The sequence below is a fragment of the Typopeltis vanoorti genome, chromosome 17 (assembly GCF_054136105.1).
Source record: "Typopeltis vanoorti isolate ZY-2024b chromosome 17, IOZ_Tvanoo_1.0, whole genome shotgun sequence".
Classification (NCBI taxonomy): Eukaryota; Metazoa; Arthropoda; class Arachnida; order Uropygi; family Thelyphonidae; genus Typopeltis; species Typopeltis vanoorti.
The window spans coordinates 112703079-112730222 of NC_143565.1; the positions used below are offsets into that span (position 1 = coordinate 112703079).

Genomic DNA, 27144 nt, shown 5'->3' on the forward strand with positions numbered 1-27144 from the left:
CGGCTGGGGCATAGCCCGGTTAAACAAGGCCCCCGTTGTTTTCGCCAGGGAACCAGGGTGAACAGAGAAAAGTCAGCTACTGGAACAAATCTGAAAGCACACCCCAACTCAACATCACCAGAGTTAAAGATCGGTACTATCAACATAGGAAGCCTGAATGGCAAAGAAATGGAGCTAGCTGAGGAATTAGATAAGTACCAGATCGACATGATAGGGGTAACTGAAACAAAAAAGACAAAAACTGGTGAGATCTTTCTGAGCAATAAATACAAAATGTTATATTCGGGATCTGACAATCAAGGAAAAGAAGGAGTAGCCATAGTATTCAACACAAAATACGAGGCTAATCTTCTTGAATAGCAGGCAGTCTCAAGTAGAGTGATGTGGGCAAATATCACAATGGGGAATTGGACAGTGAGACTTATTTGTGCTTATTCCCACAGCAGGTTCTACTAAGGTAGATGTGGAGGAATTTTTTGATGCTTTAGAAAAAGCAACTGACACAATGAAAAAGGAAAAGTTGGTGTTTGTTAGAGAATGATTGTCAGACATACAAAAATATTTTGGGAAAATTTGGAGAAAAGAGCAAAGCTAATAATAATGGCAAATACATGTTGGATTTCTGCTCAGGACATGGACTGGTTATTACTAACACCATGTTCCAACATAAAAATGTGCACAAATTCACAAGAGAAGAGGCACGGAATAAGAAAAGTCTCATTGACTATGCTATTGTTGATAGTGATGTTTTCTCCCTGGTGCAGGACACCAGAGTGTCCAGAGGATTTGAAATTGGAAGTGATCACTATTTAGTCTTGAGCAGGATAAAATGGAATTTTGTATTGAAAAGAATAACATGTAAGAAAGTTTTAAAGCGAATAAAAGTTGAGCAGCTCTCAGATGTGAACTGTAGACTACAATACACAAAGATTATTGAAAAAAAAATGAAAGAGTTTGAGAACAGTAACCAAACCTTGGAGATTCAGTGGCAAGACTTGAAGAAAACCCTGATTGATTCAGCCAGAGAGGCATGGGGTGAAGTTGTCTGCAAGGATAGAAAAATCAGAACTCCATGGTGGACACAAGAAGTTAAAGAGACAGTGAAGGAAAAGAAGAAAGCATATCAAAAGTTCCCGGCAAATAAGTCAGCTTTTGCTCTTAGACAATACAGAGACAAATGTAAGAAAACTAAACACTGTGTAAAACTAGCTAAACAAAAGTCATGGGAGGACTTTGGCAAGAACATAGAAAATAAATATCAAGAAGGTGGTAAGATATTCAGGAGGTTGTTCAAGAAGCTTAGAAATGGAGGAAAGAGTGCTGTAAAAGGAGTTAGAGATGATAAACATTGACATGAAAACAGGAGAAAAAGATATCCTTGAAGTATGGAGTAATTACTTTGAAAATTTGCTAAATGAAACAAGCAGTGATGACAGCACAGTGATAAAAAAAAACACTGACCAGGCATGCAGTCTGGAATACATATCCATACTTGAAGTAGAAAAAGCCATCAAAGGCTTGAAATGTTGGAAGGCAGCAGGAGTAGATGATATTTGACCAGAAATGCTGAAGTATGGTGGTATAAAAGTCTTACAATGGCTGCACTACATGGTTCAGAAAGCCTGGACAGAGGGACGAATTACCGATGATTGGAGTAGAGCTGTAATAGTACTCAAATATAAAAAGGGAAATAAAACTGAATGTGAGGATTACAGAGGTATTTCGCTACTGAGTGTTCCTGGCAAGATCTATGCAAGTATACTTGAGAAATGGTTGAGAAGAATTGTGGAAGAAAAGCTTGGTGAAGAACAAGCTGGATTCAGGCCAAATAGAGGCTGTGAAGATCAGATCTTCACTTTATGTCAAATAGTTGAGAAAACATGAGAATATAACAAAGATCTGTATTTAAGTTTTGTCAACCTGAAAAAGGCATATGACCAAGAGAGAAGCTATTCAATATGCTACAGTTATATGGTGTCAATGGGGCATTATATCAAGCAATTCTTAGTCTTTATTTGAGTTGTAAGTCAGCAGTCAGAATTGAAGGAAGTACAGGAAGATGGTTTAATGTTAAATCTGGTGTGAGACAAGGATGTACATTATCCCCTCTGTTATTCATTATCTATATGGATCACATTATGATGGAAAGTGGTATTAAACATGATATCAGAATTGGAGATGTTAATGTCAGCTTTTTGCTTTATGCAGACGAACTTATACTTCTAAATAATCTTCTGACTAAATTCAATAACTCTTGTAATAGATATTGTATGAATGTGAGCATTAAAAAGTCAAAGACAATGAAAATAGGTAGAATTGTTGAAAATGTCAACTGCGTTGTGAACGGGGAACCTGTGGGACAAGTAAAACATTTCAGCTACTTAGGCACGATTTTTAGTGAAGATGGTAAATTAAATATAGCAATAGACAACAGAATCAGCAAAGCTGGTATGGTAGGAAGTCAATTGAATAAATTCATATGGAATAAGAGAGAAATTAGTCGGAACACTAAATTAGCTGTATATAAGACAGTGTTCAAACCAGTTTTAACTTATGGATCTGAGAGCTGGGTCAGAAGTTCAGTCAAGTCAAGTTTAGTCACTTGACTAAAGACTAGAGACCGCAGATATGAGAGTCCTGAAAAAGATTAGAGGTGTGAACAGATGCATCAATGAAAATATCATATTAAAAACGAGGATATTAGGAAAGAACTTGACATTTTCGGCATCCAGGAATGCATTAGCAGAGCTAATTTCAGGTAGTATGGTCACTTAAACAGAATTGGCGAAGAAAGATTAGCAAAACAAGTGTTCTCTGCCAGGTCGGCAGGAAAACGACCCAGAGGAAGACCAAGATATAGGTGGATTGATACGGTACAAAGTGCCTTAGACGATAGAAATATAAGATCTGATAATGTTGGAGTCTTGACAAGTAACAGACTGATTTGGAGGAAAATTGTAGATAGGAAGTTAGTAATGATGTAAATTTTTCATATAGTACTCTCATATCCTGTACACCCATTGAGGGTACATGTCAGGAATTTGATGATGATAAACTATTTTTGATGTTTACATAAAATGAGAATTTCCCAAACTTTTTGGAAAGAGGCAGTTATTCCGACTCAGGTTAGGATGATGTAAAAGAACTTCCCACTTTCTTTGAAAAGGCATTTGTATTTAAAAATCCTTCTATGGAGAAGATGAGTAGGACACTGCATTTAGTGTCAGTACCGTGCTGTGTCTTACCAAACTTTTGAAGTTTCACATATTCAGTATAATACTGATGTTCATAAATTTTTCTATGAACATCAGAAAAACCTGTCTGACCAAAGTGTATAAAATTACATTAACAAGATATCTGACAAACACCAGCTGAAGATAGCGATGACAGTTTGTCTTTTGTAGATGGTAACAGATGAGAAATTGTTGTTAGGAAAATATGTGGGATTAAGGATTAATTTGATACCAGAAATATAAGAAATTTAAACCCATTAGTCTGTTGAAGAATCTTTAGCTTGGCATGTGCAAGATTCTGTTTTCAAGTAAAGTACCATAACAATTACATGTAATGGTAGCTCATTTTTCTTACTTCATCGCTGAAACAAAAATTTAAAGTATGATATTTGTGAAATATGTATGTGGTGAGTACACCTTTGTGTTAAAACTGTTGTGTGAGAAATTAGGATTTTTGGAACTCGATAGCAGATATTTATGAAGTGTTTCTTATAGAAAGAAAAATGTTTTGAAGTTATCAATTGTGAGAGAAATGTAAGTTATGAAATATGAGAGAAAAATGTTGCTTTCACCGCCTTCTTGATGGCATTCATTCTCAACTTCCAAGAATCATCATCATCATCATCATTCATATCAAGGATTTAGGCCTAGTTTTCTTGGTTTTCTTTTTCTGAAACTTTAAGGCTTGTTTTGGTAATCTTTCTATTTTCATTATTTGAATGTGTTCCATCCATTTATGTTTATATTTTTTAAAATTTTCTATTACTGGTTCTTGTTTAATTCTTTCATAATTTCTTTGTTTCTTTTGAGATCAAATAGAGTATATTTTGCAGTTTTTCTCATAAACTTCATTTCTGCTGTTATTAATGTTTGTCTTTTTATTTTATTGTCTGGATTTCACTTCCATACAATAAGACTGGTAGGGCTAATGTATTGTATACTTTTTAGTCTGGTTTGTTTTTTTTCCATCCATTTATGTTTATATTTTTTAATTTTTTCTATTACTGGTTCTTGTTTAATTCTTTCATAATTTCTTTGTTTCTTTTGAGATCAAATAGAGTATATTTTGCAGTTTTTCTCATAAACTTCATTTCTGCTGTTATTAATGTTTGTCTTTTTATTTTATTGTCTGGATTTCACTTCCATACAATAAGACTGGTAGGGCTAATGTATTGTATACTTTTTAGTCTGGTTTGTTTTGAACTAGGTTTGGTTTAAATATGGAGTTAATTACACCTGTTATTTTTAAATATTTTGTAAAAGTAATTGCAACTTCCAAGAATACCCTCCATAAATAAAAAAAAATTCCATCAACTGAAATTCTGTATGACCTATTCAGAAGTTTGAGAGTCTGAATCAAATCAATCCTCTTTCTGCTCAGTCCACAAATTCTCACTGTGTCTTCATCATCAGCATTCCACAGTCATTTTTACCTCTCTCTCTCTCTGTGCTATATCAGAATCACCACGGAAATCAGGAGACCAGAGCTGCACACAGTAGTCTAAGTGAGATCTTATCAAAGCCGTGTAAAGAGAGAAAATGACATCCTTATCTTTATGTGGTAAAGTTTGTTTCAGTTTGTAACTTCCTATCTACTAACACTCCAAGATCTCTAGCCTTGATCAGTTTCTTCTAGCATAATCACAATTGGCAATCTATTCCAATCACGCAGCATTCCATGAGAGAAAAATGTTGCTCTCACTGCCTTCTTGATGGCATTTATTCTCAACTTTCAAGAATACCCTCTTGTTCTTCCCCACTCCATAAAAAAAAAAAAAATTCTATCAACTGAAATTTAGTATGACTTATTCAGAAGTGAGAGTCTCAATCAAATTATTGGATGTATAATCATGCCATAGTACATAACTTTATATTAACTGATATTGAACTGACATCCATTTTCATATATCACACAATTGCAGCCTATTCAAATCATACTGTACATCAACTACATTTCTGATTATCCTATCTATCTTTGTATCATTAGCAAATAACTGTATGTTGCCTGTGGTATAGCCATTTCCCCTTGTCTACCTCAATGATAATATTATACAGTGTGAGCAAGTTGCTCAAACATGACCCTTCATATCATAATAAACTTTTCCAGAATATTCACCACTACTCAAGAGAGATTGATCGGTCAGTGGTTGAATACATCAATCTTTGCACCACCCTTGTGCAATAGGATTACCACACATTCTTTCCACTCCTGTAGAATCTTCCCTGTTCTGAGAGTGAAATTATATAGCCTGATCAAAGGAATAGCCAGTTCATTTGAACACCATTTTAGCATCCCTCCTGATATGATATCCCATCACTCCTTATTGCCAAATTCTTATTCAATTTGTGCAACAGCTTCTGGTACCTCCTCATCATGCACCTGAGTTTCTTCATCCAGTGAAGAGGTAGCAGTGAGCACAATGTTGCATATACCAGGTTCATAGCATTTAGCCAAATGGACACCATATGTATTCAGTAGAGTTATTCTTTCATATTCACTTTTCTTTTCTTGCAGCATAATGATAGAATTCTTTTTGGTGTCTTTAGATTGCAGAGCCAGTTTTTTTTTCATGCTCAGACTTAGCTTTCCGTACAGCATTTGTGACTTTTCTGGCTTGCTTTTTATAATTTAGAACTGTCAGCTCAATGTCGAAAAATCGTAAGGTTTTGAAATTTCGCAAGCAATGATGGGATACAAAATATACACTTGAATGGGAAACGTTAAAGGAGGTAGGGAGATGAGCACTCTGGGAGTGGTGGTGGACAAGGACCTGAAATTCAGGGACCATGTTGCACAGGTTGCGAAGGCATCACATCGGAATATGGCAGTGATGCAGACGTAGGGAGGTAATGATGCCATTGTATAGGGCCTTGATTGATCAGGTTTTAGGTCTGCACGCAATAATCATATGGATTATTGTGTGCAGATTTGGTCACCGGATTTTTGTAGTGATGAGGATATGTTAGAAGGGGTCCAGATAATATTCACAAAGGTGGTCAACGGTCTTTGGAATGTGGAATAGATTGAGAGAATGTAAATTGCAAAGCATCATGAGTAGGAGGAGGAGGGGATATGAATGAAACATATAAGCTTGGGAGGGGGGTAAGCTGTTGAATGAATATGCAGACATCAGTGAGGCAGTGAGCCTCCATAGCTCAATTAGTATAGATGAATCCCTTTAGTTGGAAACACCTGGGTTCTATTCCCATCTATGATATGAGGAACCTTTATCTGGCTTCTTTTGACTAAAGGTGAGTTAGCCTGTCGCGTTTTTTCGCCTGGAAACTCTGGTTTTTCATCTCTCTCAGAACAGGCAAACCAGCCAGCGAACACACACACACACACACAGATCTACAGTCATAGCATACATACTTACTCACTAGAAGGGCTCAACCAGTCCAGAGGGCCGGTGGAGGAATGGGGGGGGGGGAAACCACATACAAATAAATAAATAAGTGAGGCAGTTGGTGTAAGAATGTGTATAATATATCTAAGTTAGTACCACTGGTAACAGACCAGAATGGGATAGTTAGTATAAAACATCAAGATAGGGGGTGGGTCTAAGGCACTTTATGTATACTAATGCCAGCAGCATTAGGAACAAGCAGGAGGAATTTTTGGCATTGGTTGGCTCATCTCGGCCAAAGGTTATTGGCATTAGTGAAACATGGCTAAAAGAAGATGATATAGTTAGTGGAATAGGATAGAAGGTGAAGGATATAGTGTGTTCAGGAAGGATAGAGAGAAAAGAATGGGGAGAGGAGTCTTATTGACAATAGCTAATGAACTGCAACCAATGAGAGTAGAAGTTCGGCTGCAGGACAGTGAAAATAACAATTTGAGGCTATCTGGTGTGAGATTGACTGTTGGATGCTGTTATAGACCAGGGGACAGAAAAGATGATGGAGATAGTATGCATTGGAAAATAGACTCAATGAGTGGAGGACAGATAATTATTATGGGGGATTTCAACTGTGGAAACATTGATTGGAAGGAGGAGGAGGAGAGGGCATATGGGAGGAAGGAAGTGATAGATTTTATGCAGTTCATCATCATCATGAACCATGGAAACACTGCCCATTGTTATCCGATGCCTCTTTCACTATCTTCTTTCACCTTTCTTTGTTCAGTGCACAATGTCACAGTTTCTGTGACATTGTGCACTGAACAAAGTTCTTCTATTTATACCTACCTCTTCTATTTATACCATCCATAATACCAAACATATGAACATCTTTATCTTCTGATCCTCACTCATTCTGTAGATATGTCCAAATAATTGCAGCTTCTGTTGTATAATTTTCTGCATTAAGTTCTCCTTTGGTTGTATCTGTAGTGGAATTTTCATTTAAGAAGGTATATGTGGAATTGCCGGTCTGATAAGTATGACAAGCTTATGAGATTGCTTGGATCGGTGTCATGGCATATAAGACTGCAAGGGCTGGATGTTGATAATGCATGGGAAGTGGTAAAGGAGTGTTTGACGGAGGTAATGGCTGACTGCATACCTAGAGTCAGGAGAGTAAATCAAGTGGGAGTTAAATGGATGAATAACACCATCAAGCTGGAGCTGAAAAAAAAAAATTGCAGAGGGAATTTAAGGAGAAAGGTGGCCTGCAGGCACACGAACAGTACAAGGCACAGGCCAGAAGGTAACTAGTGTGGTAAGAAGTGCAAAATAGATTATGAAAAGAGGTTAACAATGCAGACTAAAGAGAATCCCAAACAGTTCTTTCGATATGCTGCAAGTAAAAGAAAGAATGTATACAGCAGAATGATTTTAATGAATGCTGATGGTAGGAAGGTAACTGAATCATTCAAAATAGTAGAATTACTAAGTGAACACTTTGCAAGAGTATGTCATCCAGATGGTGATATTGCAGGAATGAGGAAACTGATGGCTTATATAAGAACTGAGGTGAATGAAATGGAGATGAATAACACATTACAGAACCTTAATGTGAATACAGCTGTGGGATTGGATGGAATACCAGCTCGATTTTTACATAAGCAGCAAAGAAGTGCTCTTGACCATATTGTTTAATCTCAATCTCAGCTCGGTTAGTCCCGAGAGGGTGGAAACAGGGGAAAATAGTTCTGTTGCATAAAGGAGGCTCGAAGACTGATGTAGCAAATTACAGACCAATCAGCATATCAGGGGTCATTGTCAAAGTATTTGATAAGTTGGGCAAGAACAAAATATGATAATGGATACATGGGAAATGGGATACAAAACCATGCTTACCCCCTCCCCCCTTTCCATAGTTTTGTGAAGAGTTTACAGTGATACTGCTTGACTTTGCAAAAGCCTTTTTACAGGATACCACATGGAATTCTAATCAGTAAACTGCAGCACATGGGGGATGGATATAGGGTTGGTGAGATGGATAGGAGGGTGATTGATGGAGAGATATCAGGGAGTAGTTTATTCATGAGTAGAGTCCAAATGAAGGCCTGTGACTAGTGGTGTGCCACAGGGTTCTGTTCTTGGATCACTGCTATTTAGTTTGCTCATTAATGATATAGGAAAGGATCTGAGAGGAACTGTTCAGCTATTTGCTGATGATGCAAAGTTGGGTAGAGTAATAGTTAATACACACGTCAAAATTTTGCAGTATGATTTGGATCGATTGGCAGACTGGGCAAAGAAGAATGAATGCCACTTTAATGTGGCAAAGTGTAAGGTTATACATTTTGGGGTGAAAAGATTATCAGCAGTATACCACATTGGTGGAACTGTACTCTAGGAATTGACAAAGCCCAAGACTTGGGAGTGTTAGTGGATAGGGAGTTAAAGTTTAGGGAGCACATAGCAAAAGTGGCTAAAGCAGCTCATCAGATCACTTGGTTACTGAAGAATACTTTGACAAGTAGAGACAAGCAGGTTATTGTTCCTCTTTATCAAGCCTTAATAGGATCCCATCTTCACTACTGTGCACAGATCTGGGTGCCAGGTTTCTTGGTTATGAAGAGGAGGTGGAGAGGATCCAGAGACGAGTGATCAAGATGGTAGCAGGTCCACGGAATGAACCTTATGAGAACAGGTTGAAAATTTCTGGGTTACAGAAACTGATTGATAGGCAGACAAGGTGTGATATGATTGAGACATTCAAATTACTGAGGGATTTTTACAGATCAGTTCAGAGGAAATTTTTCAGAACAGGTGATGAGAGAACTAGGGCCATCTATGAAAACTGAGTAAGTGTAATTAGTAAGGGTGTTAGAACTAGGTTTTTTGCTTGGAGAGTGGTGAATGAGTGGAATAGGTTGCCAGAGTCTGTTGTGGATGCCATGACTGAATGAGTTCCAAGCAAAGTGTAATAGGTACTGTGCAAATACTGAATAGTTCTTGACATGATGTTTAGGGCCTTCCTCAATGAGTCTTAAGGACTCCTTGGAGTTGCACGTAATAATAATAATATTAGTAAAGACCAATCTCTGCTTCATACATCTATGACAGCCATCATTCTGAATTGTGTTCACTCACTATGATAGGACTCATTGATGTTTAACACTTTCTTCTGTGCAGTAGACAGCTTTATATATTACTCAAACATAAAGCATTACTTTTGTGTTATCCCCATGCAATTAGTTGTGAGTTTTATAAGCACTGAAACAAAATGATATTTAAAACACAAACTATGGTATAAATCAAGTGATGCAACAAATTTAGTGTGTCTTACACTCATTGTATTTGTTTATGTTTGCTATTTATATTAATTAATATATTAAATTTAATCAATAATTTAAAGAAATTATTGTTATATTTTTTGCTGTTGTATTGAAAAAAACTTGTCCCACAATTTTACAGTGGAACATGGTTGTTACATTATATGTTTGTTTATTTTTTTTTATTTTTCTATAATGAATTTTTTTTATATCTAAGAAGAAAACCTATTTAAATTTTTTTTTCTCATATAGGCGATACACCAACACCTCCTACACATTCTGTTGGTGTAACAAACAGAGAAACAGTCAACCAGATTTTGTACATTGTTATTCCAGTGTCAGTGTCTGCTGTGATAATAGTCATTGTTGTAGCTGTAGCCTGTCTGTATGTGCAAAGTAAGCGGCTACCTCCACTACCACCTCCTACACCATATACAGGTAAATTATATTAAAATAAATTTAAGAATATCAGGGTAACTGAAAAGCTGAATTACAAATTAAAGCAGTTAATTCAGTCATATTAAGAATTCTCTTCATTTTATATACAGTATTCAGCAAAAGAACCAAACATGCCAACCTTAGTAGCTAAACCCCCCCCCCCCCCCCAATTCAGCTAGCTGCAGATTCTTCTGTGAAATGAATGCCATCACCTCTTGTGAGACTGCTACCCCTCTTTTTTGAAGGCCTGAAGTGGCTTTGAAAAAGCATGTTTGGTCTTGTGACTAAGTTGTGAAAATTAAATAAATAAATACAAAAAATATTAACATTTCTGAAAAATAAACAAAATTCTAGCTCATTCACAGTATTAATATACTATAAGTTTGCAACCTTTTATGGACAGCACTGCACACATGCATGCAAAAATTATTTTCAACAAATTCCTGATATTTATCCTCAATAGGCCTACTGGATACTCTGATAGTACTGCATGATACAGTTTACATTATAATTTATCTTCTATCAACAGTCTTTTCAGATTAATCAGATATTTGTCAGGATTTTGAACTGCATCAATTCACATAGATCTTGGTCCCAGCCTGGTTTGTGTTCCTATCATCTTTCCATCAAACACCTGTTTTGCTAGCTTACCTCTCCTGTTTTGTTATGGCCAATACTACCTTAGATTAGTCCTGCTCACTCATTTCGTTTCCTAGCCCATCCATAGTGCTAATGTACCATAAGTTTACGTCCTTTCATCGATGGCAGCAGCACACATGCATGCAAAAATTATTTTCATCAAATTCCTGATATGTACATTGTTATTCCAGTGTCAGTAGGTGTACCGTTATAGTACTACATGATAAAGTTTACATTATTATGTAATATGTTGTGCACGATTTCCTCCCTCGAAGGCGGCGGATGGTCTGCCAGAATACTTTGTTTGCATTTGCATAAGATGAGTCTAATCTTTCTCCAAAGGATTCCCAAGCCTTCTACTTTGCTGTCTTTACTGCCTCAGCAGCAGCTTTTCGTGCCTCAGCATACCGCAAATGCATCTCAGGTGACCTGACCCTAAGCCATGTTAGATAGGACTCCTTTTTTGCCCGGACAGTTTTTTTGGACTTCTTGGTTCCACCAAGGTGTCCTTTTCTCAATGCCCATTGCCATGCCGAGCCGCTTTCTGCCACAGCATGAGAGTGCAGAGGCAGTGACAGCTGTTCTGAATAGCTTCCACTCCTCCTTAACATCTGCAATATGCTTGGGAATCTCTTTGAACCTGTAGGAAATGTTATCTGCAAAATTCTTCCTCACAGCCTCATTTTCCAATGCCTCCCATTTCACGTGGTATAGCTGCTTAGGCCAGATGCTACCATCAACGCTGGTTGATGGTAGCATCTAGTTTCTGAAGCTGTAGAGTGCACACAACAAGGTGGTGGTCAGTTGACAGTTCTGCCTCTCCCTCTTCTCACATAAACGTCCAACACTGAGGAAAATAGGTCTGCTGAGACTATAAAGAAGTCAATCAGAGACCTTTGTTCTAGTATATCCCTGTACTAGGTATACTTATGGACTTATCGGTGCTTGAAGAAGGTATTCATTATGGACAAGCTGTTAGTACAGCAGAAGTCCAATAATTTCAACCCATTCGCGTTAAGATCAGGGGCGCCGTTCCTCCCAACCACACACCTCCATGTCTGGTCATCTGTTCCAACATGTGCATTGAAGTCACCCATTAGCAGGACTGATCCCATGTCTGCCACCCTGTCAAAAGCAGCATCCACTTCCTCTAGGAAGGCAGAGTATTCTGACTCCAGATTAGGTGCATAGGCTTGCACCACAACCAAATCATGGTTTATCATCTGAAGCCTTAACACACATACCCATCCCCCAATGGGATCCACTCAGCAACACAGTCTGATAGCTGGGGGCTTGTGAGTATCCCCACACCCACCTGAGCAGACATTGTCGGACTCACACCAGAGTAGTAGAGCTTCCACCCCTTATCCAGGTTGACAGTTCCAGAGCCTCTCCTCTTGGTCGAAGAAAGCCCGACTAGTCTAGCTGGTAGCGCTTGGCTTCCTCGACCAGTTCCAACTCCTTCCCTGTCAGAGAGAAAATGTTCCAATTGCCTGAAGCCATAGTCTGGTGCCATTGTCGTTGCCATTTCCGTTCCCTAAACACCTCCCCAAACGGATAGCGGGCCCATTGATGGAGTTATTTACGGTGCCCCTAATTTATAATTTCAAAATTATTTTTATTTTTCAACATAATCTCCCTTAAGACTAATACATTTATTCCAGCAATGCTCCAGCACCATTATCCTGTCACTGTAGTGGTTTTCAATAAGAACTGCAAAATACCCCTCTACAGCTGCAATCACCTCTTGATTTGAAGAAAAATGCTGCCCATCAAGGAAGAGTTTTAGTTTTGGGAAGAGATAGAAGTCAGAGGTAGTCAAATGTGGGGAATAGGATCTATGTTCCAACAATTCATAGTGCAGATCCCTTAATTTTCCCATTGCCAAAACACCTTTGTGTGTGTATTGTCCTGGTGAAAGATGATTTTTTTTCTTCTGCAAACTGGGTCTTTTCTCATGAAATTTTTCGTCCAGTCTGGTTAGAAGATCGGAATAATGTTCCCCTGTTATTGTTTTACTCTTTTCATGATAATTAATAAACGAAATGCCTTTAGCATCTGAAAACACCAATACCATGACCTTTCCTACTGATGGAACCAACTTTTGGCACTGAACGACTAGCTTCTGTCCACTATTTTGACTGCTGTTTGGATTCTGGTGTGTAATGGTGAATCGAAGTCTCATCCATAATAATAAATCGATGCACAAAATCAGTTTTATTCTTGTTAGATCTGCTTTTAGCGACCATGGCACCCATCTTGTGCAAAGCTTTTTCATTTGCAATTCTTTTTGCAAAATATATCCTACACGTTCTTTTGAAATGCCTATAGTCTCAGCAATTTCATGCACTTTGACTCGCCAGTCATCCAGTATCATATCGAGCACTTGATCAATGATTTCTGGTGGTGTTACACTTTTTGGGCATCCTTCATGTGGATCATCTTCAAGGTTGGTACTGCCAAGTTTAAACTAGGCAGCGCCCATTTCTTAATTATCGAAAACGAAAGAGAAGAGTGCCGATAAACTTTTATGAACTTCAAATGAATCTCTTTTGGCGTAACCTCACGATACTCAATTTTATCCATTTCAAGAGATATACAGACAACACTTTTGCTTCAGACAGTTGTATAAAACAAACTACTTGATAGAATGACTTGCAATTTCACAGTGATGCTTATGACAGATATACCAACTTAGAAAAAAAAATCTTGTTGAAAGTGTTGCCATCTGTGGTCGAGGCCGAGAACTTTTCAGACCGCCTCGTATCTTCTATCAACAATCTTCTTTTCAGATTAATCAGATTTTTGTCAGGATTTTGAACTGCATCAATTCACATAGATCTTGGTCTTAGCCTAGGTTGTTTTTCTATCATCCTTGCACCAAACACCAGTTTTACTGGCCTGTGTCTCCTGTTTTGTTGTGTGGCCAGTACTAACTTAGATTAGTCCTGCTCACTCATTCCTAAATGTGTGGCAAAACTAATCTAGGTGGTATTGCTCACTTGAACAGAACAGGAAATGAATGATTCTTCCTAATATCTTTTTTTGATATGATTTTGCGATTTCAGTTGTTTGTTGATGATGCAAAATTAGGTAGAGTAATAGTTAATCAAGATGATGTGAGGAGCTTGCAGGACAATTTAAATAGGCTGTCAATATGGGCAAAAGTTAACAGGTGTCATTCATCCTAATATCTTTATTTTTGATATAATTCTGCCATTCAATTGTTTGCTGATGATGTGAAATTAGGTAGAGTAATAGTTAATCAAGCCAATAAGGAGCTTTTAGGGCAATTTAAATAGGCTGTCAGTATGGGCAAAAGTTAATGGGTGTCAGTTTAATGTTGAGAAATGTAAAGTTATGCATTTTGGGATAAATAGATTACAAGCCGTATATCACATTGATGGCTCTATACTCATGAAAATAGATAAAGCTAGATTAAGGGGTTGGTGGTAGACAGGGTTAAAGTTTAGAGGACATATTACTAAGGTTTGTCATTCCTCTTTATAAAACCTTGATATGTCCACATCTGGATACTGGGCTCAAGCTTGGTCCCCTGAGGTTTCTTGGGGATGAGGAAGTGATGGAGAGGATTCAGAGGCGAGTGACCAAAATGGTGAGTGGCCCATGAAATGTTCCCCATGAAGATAGACTGAAGGTGTGTGGATTGCAGGAGTTGGTTGATAGGAGAAAAAAAGAGGGGGATATGATAGAAACATTTAAGTTGCTTAAAGGGTTATATACGATAGATGCAGGGTGGAATAGGTTGCCAGAGTCAGTTGTAAGTGCTTTGTTTCAGTACTTGGGTAGAGGGACCAGAAAAAGGGTTCGTCCCTTGAAGTTGAATAAAGGTGTGGTTAGTAGGGATGTGATGACTAGATTTTTTTCTTGGAGAGTTGTGAATGAGTGGAATAGGTTGCCAGAGTCAGTTGTGAGTGCTTTGTCTGTTAATCGGTTAAAGCAGAGGCACAATAGATTGTGTGGACAGATTGGGTTTCTCACGATGAGTCTTCGAACTCCATGCAAGTGGCCCCTATAATAATAATAGTTCATGCCATCTGTTCACTCCTCTAATTTTTCTCAAAATCCTCATGTCTGTGGGACGTTTGATAATCTGTCATCTACTTCCAATCCAGCTTTTATATACATAAGTTAAAGTTTGTTTCAACACTGTCTTGTATACAGCAATTTTAGTGTTTTGATAAATATGTCTCTTCTACATAAATTTATTCTTTTGACTCCTCACCCAATACCAGCTCACCTATTCTATTGTCTCTTTCTATGTTTATTTTGCCATCCTCACTAAAAATTTCTGAAGAGCTGAAATATTTTATTTGTTCTCTAGGCTCTCTATTTAGGATGCACTTGATATTTCAAAGTTCCTGCCTGTTTTCATAGTTTTCATCTTGTTATTGCTGATTTTCATTCCAAATTTGTTATTCAGTTCAATTGTGTTTATGCAGTTATTCAGTTTAGTTACAAAAGTCAGCAAACTTTTACTGGATTTATGTAAGATTTAGAATGTTGTGTTTGTAAAATGAGTTGATTAACATCTCCAATTTTGATTGGGTTTAATACCATTTTCTTACATAATGTGATTAATATAGATAATGATAGTGGAGATAGTGTCCATTCTTGTCTTATACCTGATTTTTGTCAGCCTATCTTCCTGTACTTCCTTTAGTTCTAACTGCTGTCATTTCTAATTGCACTGGAATTCTTTTATCCATAGTATATTTCCATGAGTTTTAATTATTTTTTTTTTTAAATTTCAATTTCAATTATAGTCACAGTGACAAAAAAGAGTTGTAAATTTAACAATGAATTACAAAAAAAAAAATTGCATTCGTGAAAAAACGTTGCAGCTCAGCTGATAGAGTTAAGTGTATACAATGTTTGTCTGATTTTTAGTTTATCATGTTATGCTTTCTGACATAAAAGAACGTTTGAACATGGCCAACATAAAGCTAGTTTTCACTGTAGCCACTATCAAACCAGTCTTAAAATGCCCTAAAAATGTTCTGGCTTGAGACAAACAAATTTGGTAAGCCTAAATTTTGAACAAACAGAAATTGCAGTTCTTGGAGAAAACTGTGTGGGATGACTGTTCCAAAGCACAGAGGTAGATGGAATAAAAGATGAGGATGAGAAGTAGATTCAGTATGCTTGTAATTGGGCAGCACATGGATATGGCTTGGCCATTGCTCGTATGGGCTTCAGGGAAAGAAGAGAAATGGTGGCAGATGACAGACATCACCAGCCAGGTGGGCTGAGTGGTTAGTGTAACCACTTTCCAAGCAGCAGGTCACAGGTTCAGATGTTTGTGATTGTCTTTAGGCGAGAGATTTCATTGCCTGATGTCAGACCATGGCTCTGCTTATTGGAAGTTTGAAGTCACTTGAAAAAGTTGCCATGTTTATCCTCTATAGCAGGGTTTCTGAACTGTAAAAATAAATAAAAAATTACAAAAAAATTATAAAATCGATGAAAATGGAGTGCTTAAGGGTCAAAGCTCTATAACTGAGAGGAAACCTTCACATAGCCTTTAAAGGAATGTGGAGAACCGACCAGGGCTTCTGACCTAATGTCCAATCCTCACCTTCTCGTGGTGCAAACTGTTGGGTATCTACCTAGATACTGAACGAACGAGGATGGGCTCGCAATTTGGGATTTAGCCGACCAAATTGTATTCTTATTGGCTTAAACCAATATAGAAAATGATGGTACAACATGACAAAATTTCATGCCGGCTGGGGCGTAGCCCGGTTAAACAAGGCCCCCGTTGTTTTCACCAGAGCGAACAGCGAAAAGTCAGCTACTGGAACAAATCTGAAAGCACACCCCAACTCAACATCACCAGAGTTAAAGATCGGTACTATCAACATAGGAAGCCTGAATTGCAAAGAAATGGAGTTAGCAGAGAAATTAGATAAGTACCAGATCGACATAATAGGGGTGACTGAAACAAAAAAGACAAAAACTGGCAAGATCTTTCTGCGCAATAAATACAAAATGTTATATTCAGGCAATGACAATCAAGGAAAAGAAGGAGTAGCCATAGTATTCAACACAAAATACGAGGCTAATCTTCTTGAATGGCAGACAGTCTCAAGTAGAGTAATGTGGGTAAATATCACAATGGGGAATTGGACAATGAGAGTTATTTGTGCCTATGGTCCCACAGCAGGTTCTACTAAGGTAGAAGTGGAGGAATTTTTTGATGCTTTAGAAAAAGCAACTGACACAATGAAAAAGAAAAGTTGGTCCTTGTCAGGGATATAAATAGCAGAGTAAGAAATGATTGTCAGACATACAAAAATATTTTAGGAAAATTTGGAGAAAAGAGCAAAGCCAATAATAATGGCAAATACTTGTTAGATTTCTGCTCAAGTCATGGACTGGTTATTTCTAACATCTTGTTCCAACATAAAAATGTGCACAAATTCACATGGAGAGAAGAGGGAGGAATAAGATCTCATTGACTATGTTATTGTTGATAGTGATGTTTTCTCCCTGGTGCAGAACACCAGAGTGTACAGAGGATTTGAAATTGCAAGCGATCACTATTTAGTCTTCAGCAGGATAAAATTGAATTTCGTATTGAAAAGAATAACATGTAAGAAAGTTTTAAAGCGAATAAAAGTTGAGCAGCTCTCAGATGTGAACTGTAGACTAAAATACACAAAGATTATTGAAGAAAAAATGAAATAGTTTGAGAACAGGAACCAAACCTTGGAGATTCAGTGGCAAGACTTGAAGAAAACCCTGATTGATTCAGCCAGAGAGGCATGTGGTTAGGTTGTCTGCAACGATAGAAAAATCAGAACTCCATGGTGGACACAAGAAGTTAAAGAGGCAGTGAAGGAAAAGAAGAAAGCATATCAAAAGTTCCTGGCAAATAAGTCAGCTTTTGCTCTTAGACAATACAGAGACAAATGTAAGATTGCTAAACACTGTGTAAAACTAGCTAAACAAAAGTCATGGGAGGACTTTGGCAAGAACATAGAAAATAAATATCAAGAAGGTGGTAAGATATTCTGGAGGTTGTTCAAGAAGCTTAGAAATGGAGGAAAGAGTGCTGTAAAAGGAGTTAGAGATGATAAACATTGACATGAAAACAGGAGAAAAAGATATCCTTGGAGTAGGAAGTAATTACTTCGAATAATTGCTAAATGAAACAAGCAGTGATGACAGCACAGTGATAAAAAAAAACACTGACCAGGCATGCAGTCTGGAATACATATCCATACTTGAAGTAGAAAAAGCCATCAAAGGCTTGAAATGTGGAAAAGCAGCAGGAGTAGATGATATTCGACCAGAAATGCTGAAGTATGGTGGTATAAAAGTCTTACAGTGGCTGCACTGCATGGTTCAGAAAGCCTGGACAGAGGGACAAATTCCTGATGATTGGAGTAGAGCTGTAATAGTACCCAAATATAAAAAGGGAAATAAAACTGAATGTGAAGATTACAGAGGTATTTCCCTACTGAGTGTTCCTGGCAAGATCTATGCAAGTATACTTGAGAAACGGTTGAGAAGAATTGTGGAAGAAAAGCTTGGTGAAGAACAAGCTTGATTCAGGCCAAATAGAAGCTATCAGGATTAGCTCTTCACTTTACGACAAATAGGTGAGAAAGCATGGGAATGGAATATAACAGAGATCTGTATTTAAGTTTTGTTGATCTGGAAAAGGCATATGACAAGGTGCCAAGAGAGAAGCTATTCAATACACTACAGTTATACGGTGTCAATGTGGCATTATATCAAGCAATACTTAGTCTATATTTGAGTTGTAAGTCGGCAGTTAGAATTGAAGGAAGTACAGGAAGATGGTTTAATGTTAAATCTGGTGTGAGACAAGGATGTACATGATCCCCTCTGTCATTCATTATCTATATGGATCACATTATGAAGGAAAGTGGTATTAAACATGATATCAGAATTAGAGATGTTAATATTAGCTCTTCGCTTTATGCGGATGATGTTATACTTCTAAATAACTCTGCTACAAGTTGGCAAGAGTCCCTGACTAAATTGAATAACTGTTGTAATAGATATAGTATGAAGGTGAGCATTAAAAAGACAAAGACAATGAAAATAGGTAGAATCGTTGAAAATGTCAACTGTGTTGTGAACGAGGAACCTGTGGAACAAGTAAAACATTTCAGTTACTTAGGCATGATTTTTAGTGAAGATGGTAAATTAAATATAGAAATAGACAACAGAATCAACAAAGCTGGTATGGTGGGAAGTCAATTGAATAAATTCTTATGGAATAAGAAAGAAATTAGTCGGAACACTAAATTAGCTGTATACAAGACAGTGTTCAAACCAGTTTTAACTTATGGATCTGAGAGCTGTGTCAGAAGTAAAACACTTGACCAAAGACTAGAGACCGCAGATATGAGAGTCCTGAGAAAGATTAGAGTTGTGAACAGATGGCATCAATGGCAGTATCATATTAAAAACGAGGATATTAGGAAAAAACTTGACATTGTCAGCATCCAGGAATGCGTTAGCAGAGCTAATCTCTGGTGGTATGGTCACTTAAATAGAATGGGAGAGGAAAGATTAGCAAAACAAGTGTTCTCTGCCAACGTGGCAGGAAAACGACCTAGAGGAAGACCGAGATATAGGTGGATGGACACAGTAAAATGTGCCTTAGATGATAGAAATATGAGATCTGATAATTGATAACATTGGAGTCTTGACAAGTGACAGACTGATTTGGAGGAAAATTGTAGATAGGAAGTTAGTAATGATGTAAATTTTTCATGTAGTACTATCATATCCTGTACACCCCTTGAGGGTTCATGTCAGGATTTTGATTATGATGAAAATGAAAAAAAAAAAAAAAAAAAATCCTTTGGCCTCCCATGATACATATGTACTGTAGTACTAATAACCTCTCATGGGTGGAAAGAACATTAAAAAAAAAAAAAAAAAAAAAAAATGACAGCAAAACAGTGCCAGTGAAAATATCTCTAAAGAAACAGAATGTTTGTGAGAGAGAGAGATGAACTTTTAATCAAATCACTGTGTTCAAATTATGGCAGATATGGGATTTATAGATGTCAGGAGTTGTACAGGTGAGAATAATGTCTTGAGGAGAAAAGGATACCTAATTTTTTTGAGATAAAGAGAAGTCTATGGATGTGATGTGCTTTTGAAAAGGAAAGATTATGGGAATAAGTTGTCCAAAAAGAGATAAATGTTCCATGCAGATCTCAATATTATCAGAGTAAGGGCAAGGTGAAACATGACAAGATTGTTTTGGTTGCAAATTTTACAAAGGTTATCTTCACCCCAATAGCATATTGCAAGATCACTTTAAGCCATTGGTTATGTAAGATCTTGTTGTAACTTGAGTTAGTGATAGAGAGTCATTTATGAACAGGAAGAAATGAGCCATGATGTGGTACTTCGGAATTGGGGGGGGGGGGGGATCTGAAGGAAGGAGGCCATCCACCATGGGACAGTGAATGACCTTAGATCAGATGGTGATTTTCTAAATAGGTTTTTATTATCAGATCCATTTAAATAATAAAATGTCTTGTGAGCCATATGGGTTTTACCATACTTTTCTGTAGTTTATGTGTTATAGATGGGTGATATTGGCAAAGAGATCTGCTGTGGATTGGGAGTCTCAATAGAATCCATATTGAGAGTCACAGATTAACTGTTGGGCTTCCAGTTATGAGTGTTGTTTTCGATTGAACTGAGATGAGTGCAATGGGAACAGTAGTTTGATTGTTAGCTTTTATCTACTTTCGACGTGCAATTTGAGCAGTACCATCTAGACCAGAAGAATTTCTGGTATCCAGGTTGTTCAGAATTCTTCTGAATGATGTCAGGTCAGGAGGTCACCCTTGTCTTTGGGTAATGTTACAATAGTACCATCTGGGTGTGAGTGGTGGAAATGTGGATTGGTAGAAGTTTCTCCCAGTAGTAGCCTTGGTAAGGGACCAAAAGTAATTTTGACTGCAATTCAACAGAAGATAAGTTTTCTGCATGTGCACCTTCAGAATCTAATTTGTTTTTTTGCAGCAGGTGTATGCTGTAGTGTAAGCTGAGTGGAAGGCTGAAGTTTGTTTTGAGCTGTTTGCAACATCCTGAATTCTTTACATGGACCGCATTGGCAAACTGCTACTGAAACCTTGGAAAACCAAGATTTCAGTAGTTTTCATCAAGAGGTTTCATCAAAACTTTTTTTGTTAAATTGTTCTTTTGGAAAGTTATAGTCTGAGTTACCAAGAGAAGAGCCAACATCCACAGTATATTTGGAATCAAAAACTAGTTAAGAAGAGATCAGAAATGTTTGCAATTTGCAAAAGATTGTTATTCACAGGAAATATATTTGTGTCTCTTCCTGCTTGATCATTGGAACTGAAGATGGGAAGCCAATCTGAGTTGTGAATGTTGAACCCCAAGAAAGATGAACCTATTATTTGGATATTTGACTTTAAACGATCAAACTTCAAAAGACAGATAATGAAAAAGGTCAGAGTGATTTGGTAAACTGGAACCAAGTATATGAATAATTCTATTAAGATAATATTTTTTTCCCCGAATATATATTTGCTACACCAGTCAACCATCCTGACTGGTCAAGTGGATAGTGGACACATTCTCCAACCAACAGGTGCAGGTTCAAATTTCATTGTGATACAAATTGTTTCATTGTCTTTAGGTGGTAGACAGTCTTCATTGCCTTGTGTGAGACCACCCTCCTTGCTTACCATAGGCCTGAAGTGGCTAGAAAAAGTTCCATGTTTGGTATCTAGAGTAGCATAGCTGAATTAACTAACTCTTAGTTCATTCACAAATGGTAGAGTGGTTGGATTCACATTAAAAAAATTCGTTTTAGAAAAATCCACAAGATGGGGATCAATTTTTTTTTGTCAGTGCAAACATTGGAATATTTTCTTTACAACTTGCAACTTAAAACTTCAGCACATTGATATATAAGTCATATTGAACATAGATGATGGTATAACATCTAGCATTCTGCAATAACAAATTTCCTATCTTTTGTAGAGTTTATGTAAATATTTTTCATTTTGTGGATGACCAAAATAGTTTGATCTTTTAAAAATCACCCAATGTATATAAATACAGGCAGTCCCCGGGTTACAAACGAGATACGTTCCTGAGAACGTCTTTAAGTTGGATCTCTGAGTTACATACAAATTCTTGATGAACAGCGCATATGTGGTAGTAATAATAATAACAATACTATAATGGCTCATATGTGACAATAATAATACAATGTAAGACTGTTATAATAATAATATCCCTGTACTATAATAATAAGTTACAGAAACTATTGTGCTCTTTCTTTTAATTCAAACAAGCAGAACATAAAAAAAAAAAAAAAACTTATACAAAAAGTTTAGATAGGAGAAATTTCAAAAAAGAATATTAAAGGTTGCATCAATGTCTAGCTTACTGGAAGTGGCATTTTTGAGGAAAGAAGTAGGCTAACATTAATTGGAAGATGATGACGACAAAAATGGTGGATGGACCTGGTGCTGGAGAATCAGGATTTGATTCTGTTTCTGGAGGAAGGGAGCTTACCACTGAAGTTGGTTTCTTGAAAAAGGTATCTACGGTTGTTTGCACCATCTTTTTCTTTTTTTTTCATCAGCAAGTTAGTGAGAACATCAGCCTTGTAGAAGCTGATGTTCTCATGAACTGCACGGTAAAACTTTGTAAACCTCTGAATGTTAGGATCTTGCTCCTCAAGTATAGCAAATCCTGCTTCGATGAGATGAAAGGCTTCAACTAATTCTTTTGTCCTAAACTTTCGTGGCTCTGGATCTTCTGATTCTTCATGTTCTCGTGTTTGTATTAACTGCTGCTTATCTATCTCCAAGGTCTTCATTGGTTAATTCTTGTGAATGGGACTCTAGCAATGACATCTTTTTCATTGATGCCCAATTGCAGTGCATTGCTACTATCCACCACAGCTTTTCTGGCTTCGCGATGTCTTCTTCTGTGAAGCTGCGAAAATCATCACAGAATTGAGGACACAGTTTGTTCTACACCCCTTTAATTGTTGATTGCTTCACTTCCTCCCAAGAATCAACAGTGTTTTTGATGGCATTACAAATGTTATAATTCTTCCAGAACTCTCCCAAGGTCATCACATCATCTTCCTTAGCCCTGAATGGTTGTGGTAATATACGCCGTAAGTAATAAGCCTTAAATGCAGAAACGACTCCCTTGTTTATTGTCTTCATGTTGGAGGCTTAATGGATATTTTTACAACACTTAAAAAGAATTAAAATAGACTTTAATGCTTCCTATATTTCGTCCTAGTCACTAGGACATCTACGGGGATTACAAAAAAATTAATGTAACATATGCACAAATAACAAACAATACTAAGCCCAACCACGTGGGTGACACTAAAGTCCTATCTAGGTAGAGCGCCCTCTAAGGGCAGTAGTAGGTGGCCTGGAATGTAAGGTGGGAACTCTGGTGATGAGTGTTTCCCAAATCTTCGGAAGCTTAATGCACCCATATTTATTGAGATTTGGTTGGTTTTTGAGAGCTGCTGCTGCTTCTAAGAAAAGTCTCTCTTTCTTGAATTTGCTGTAGCCATTGGAGAGGAGAATCCTCTCCAATGGCTACAGCGATCACAGTATCAAAAAAAATAATCAACTCCTCCCCCATTCCCCTTCCTTCTCGTCAACAAGAATTTAAAAATGCCATCACCATACCCTACATCCGTGGCACATCTGAAAAAATAGCCAAGATACTAAAACAATACAATCTACACACAGCATACAAGCCCCACCGCAAACTGGCTACCCTTATCCGTTCTACGAAAGATCAGCTCCCTCCTCTCTCTCTGCCTGGAGTTTACAAAGTACCCTGTTCCTGTAAGCTGGCGTACTTTGGACAGACAGGCAGATCAGCATCCATCCGTCTAGAGGAACACAAGTCTTACATCTTCAAACACAACTATGGCCATTCAGGCTTGGCTGACCATGTTTTGGACACCACCCACAGAGTATCATGGAAGAAAACCACCATGCTCCACCACAGCAAATTCAAGAAAGAGAGACTTTTCTTAGAAGCAGCAGCAGCTCTCAAAAACCAACCAAATCTCAATAAATATGGGTGCATTAAGCTTCCGAAGATTTGGGAAACACTCATCACCAGAGTTCCCACCTTACATTCCAGGCCACCTACTACTGCCCTTAGAGGGCGCTCTACCTAGATAGGACTTTAGTGTCACCCACGTGGTTGGGCTTAGTATTGTTTGTTATTTGTGCATATGTTACATTAATTTTTTTGTAATCCCCGTAGATGTCCTAGTGACTAGGACGAAATATAGGAAGCATTAAAGTCTATTTTAATTCTTTTTAAGTGTTGTAAAAATATCCATTAAGCCTCCAACATGATGTCCTCACAGCACTTAAGCCTCTACACACGTGTTTATTGTCTGTAGTAATGACATAGTGTTGGGTGGTAAAAATACGAGCTTTGCATTAGCATGAAGGTCATCTAAAGATGTCAGATGTCCAGGAGCATTGTCCAGCACAAGCAGAATTTTGAAGGGAATTTTCTTTTATGAACTATAACATTCCACAGCAGAAATAAAACAGTTCAAGAACCAATCGTCAAACATGACATGTGTGACCAGGCCCTTAAATTTGACTTTCAAATAAGGGGAAGAGTTGTTTTAATAATACAGTGAAGTGCAGGTTTGTTTACATGCATGAAAGAAACTAGTTCCCTCATTATTAATTTTCCTTATGGGAGCCCATTCGTAAGTACAGAATGCTGCAAGTCGGGTGTCTGTAACCTGGGGACCACCTGTATTATAATTAAATAAATAATGCTAATACCAGGACTAAATTATTATGCTTTTCTTATTATTATAGTCATTTCTCACTAGAATAAACTTGTATAAACCAAGCAAATAGTTTGTTTTAGCACAAGGTTTTCTGTAATGAACAATAGCATTAAAAAATAGTAAAATAGTATTGATGCTGGATTTTGTGAGAGGAGTTTTGGGTAGTTTGCTATTGTAAGAGTTGGCTGTTCATAAGTTTATTTTTAGAATTAAAACTATGGTAATGCTGGTTTTTACATAAATTAAGTCCTGAATGTGCTTATAAATCAGCTGACATGAATTTTAAAGTAAGATTACAAATTATTCGTATCACAAAACATACTTGTAGTTGGGACTGTCACTGATTTCAAGATACTGTAATTTGTTCTTCACATTGTTCATTACTATGTTGATCTGTTTGGCTGAGTAATTTTATTATTTTGATTTTATATGATTTCAGTCTCTTTTTTATTTTCAGATTTTTACGTTGACAAAAGCTTTAGTTATACAGCAACCACCCCACGGCGGAGAGATGGAATGAATACATATGATGGTTTTAATTCTGCAAAGTATAGTCCCAGTATTAAATACAGTCCTAACACTTCACCAGCTTCTACTGTGCCTTTAACAAGATCTGATATTGAAGAGGAAGAGCCAATTTATGAAAGTGTAGTGGATGAAATGAAGTCTGTAATTATGCAGGTTAGTGAATACTCTAGTATTGTCCTTTACTGGTAAAAGTTAATCATTTATACTGTTATCCTTATCCTAGATCGTCATTATCATTATCCTGGAAAGGATACATTAATTAAGCTTTAACCAAAATGGGCTAGTTTACTGCATCATAAAGACATTTTAAGTTTAAAAATAGAGAATTTGAACTTGGCCAAATAATATTCTGTTTTTATTTAGTATATCAATTGATTCAGCAAACCTTTGCACAAATATTGATCAGTTTTATGAGTACATCATATTTGGATTCTTCATATATTATCTGCACTGCTGCAATCATTAAAAAATAATAATATAATAAAATAAACAAAATACACTCCTACTAGCAGAGTCCTGGATTATTTCTCTCAAAGTAACTTCTGAAACTACATTCTTTATCCATTAGCTGTGGCGAGTTTTCAAACTTAGCTGAAAGATATGCCATATATCTTTACAGAGTTGTTGCAACTTCAAATTGCCATCCTTTCATCACTTTTTTTTGAGTTCGAAGAACAAAAATAAAGATGCAATGAACTAGCAGAATTCCTTGTTTGGTCAAAAACATCTTGAGATGGTGGGTAGGCATGTTATTGTGATGCGGCATCGATTTGCTGTGTATATTTATTTCCTTCTCTCTACTTCATATAACTTCATTGTAAAATTATGGTTGCTTATTTGTTCCTATAGCTTTCAAATACATAACACTTTCAAAGTAATTGTGTAATGCCTTTATATTCCCTAAAGGAGCAAGCAGAGCTCCTTTAGGTCTAACTTTCGGAAATTAGTAGGTAGTCTAACTCCATCCTCAGTTGCCACCAGTAACCTGACCATTTCATAATGCCCACAACTCACATTATTTCAGAGAATAATACAAGTGAAATAATGTGAGTTCTATAGTTAGTGTTTTTTGAGATCTTCAGTTATAAAACCTGAGTTCCCATGAGCCCAAAATTTACCAACCTGGGAGATGCTGAAGAAAAATGCCTAGAAATAGTTCTTCTGGTTGGCAACTAGAATTGAAATTATAAGTCTTTCTTCTGGCTTTTTAGTATTGTGGTACCAGAAACCTCCACAAGGCTACACAGGCACTCTGTCAAAGTAAAAAACCAAAGACAATGAAAATTCTTCTTTCTTTAAATTGACAGACCTAAAAACTTGTGTTTGACATAATAGCATCTCTGCATGCAATTTTCAGTTTAGCCATTTATTTTTCTGATTTCATAATAAAACTTTATGCAAATGTGTAGTTCATTACACTCTGACATTGTGAGAATTGCCCAATTAAAAAGCATCAATTCATGACTGCAATTATTATTATTATTAAGAGAGACCCCCAGAGAGTCAGGGACTCATTGAGGAAGGCCACATACTACAAGCACCAGCTATCATATTTATTCTTGAATTCATTCACACTGCTTTCACACACACAACATCCAGTGACAATCCATTCCAATCTCTCACCCCTCTATGATAGAAAAATCTAGCCCTCACACCCCTTCTTAGCAGAATTCATTCTCAACTTCTAAGGATGCCCTCTTGTCCTTTCCCCACCCTCCATAAAATGAAAAATTCCATCAACTGAAATCCTGTATGATCCTTTCAGAAGG

At 37.1% G+C, this 27144-nt stretch overlaps 1 protein-coding gene across 1 annotated transcript in view; it reads left to right on the forward strand.

The window, feature by feature from the left end:
• The window catches only part of LOC150097802 (cell adhesion molecule Dscam2-like), a 208031-nt gene that overhangs the window by 175877 nt on the left and 5010 nt on the right, over positions 1–27144 (forward strand). Inside the window, exons 13-14 of the mRNA XM_090407344.1 lie at positions 10156–10341; positions 25305–25528. Of these exons, the coding sequence (XP_090263470.1) occupies positions 10156–10341; positions 25305–25528 (410 nt within the window). The remainder of the gene's footprint in view (positions 1–10155; positions 10342–25304; positions 25529–27144) is intronic.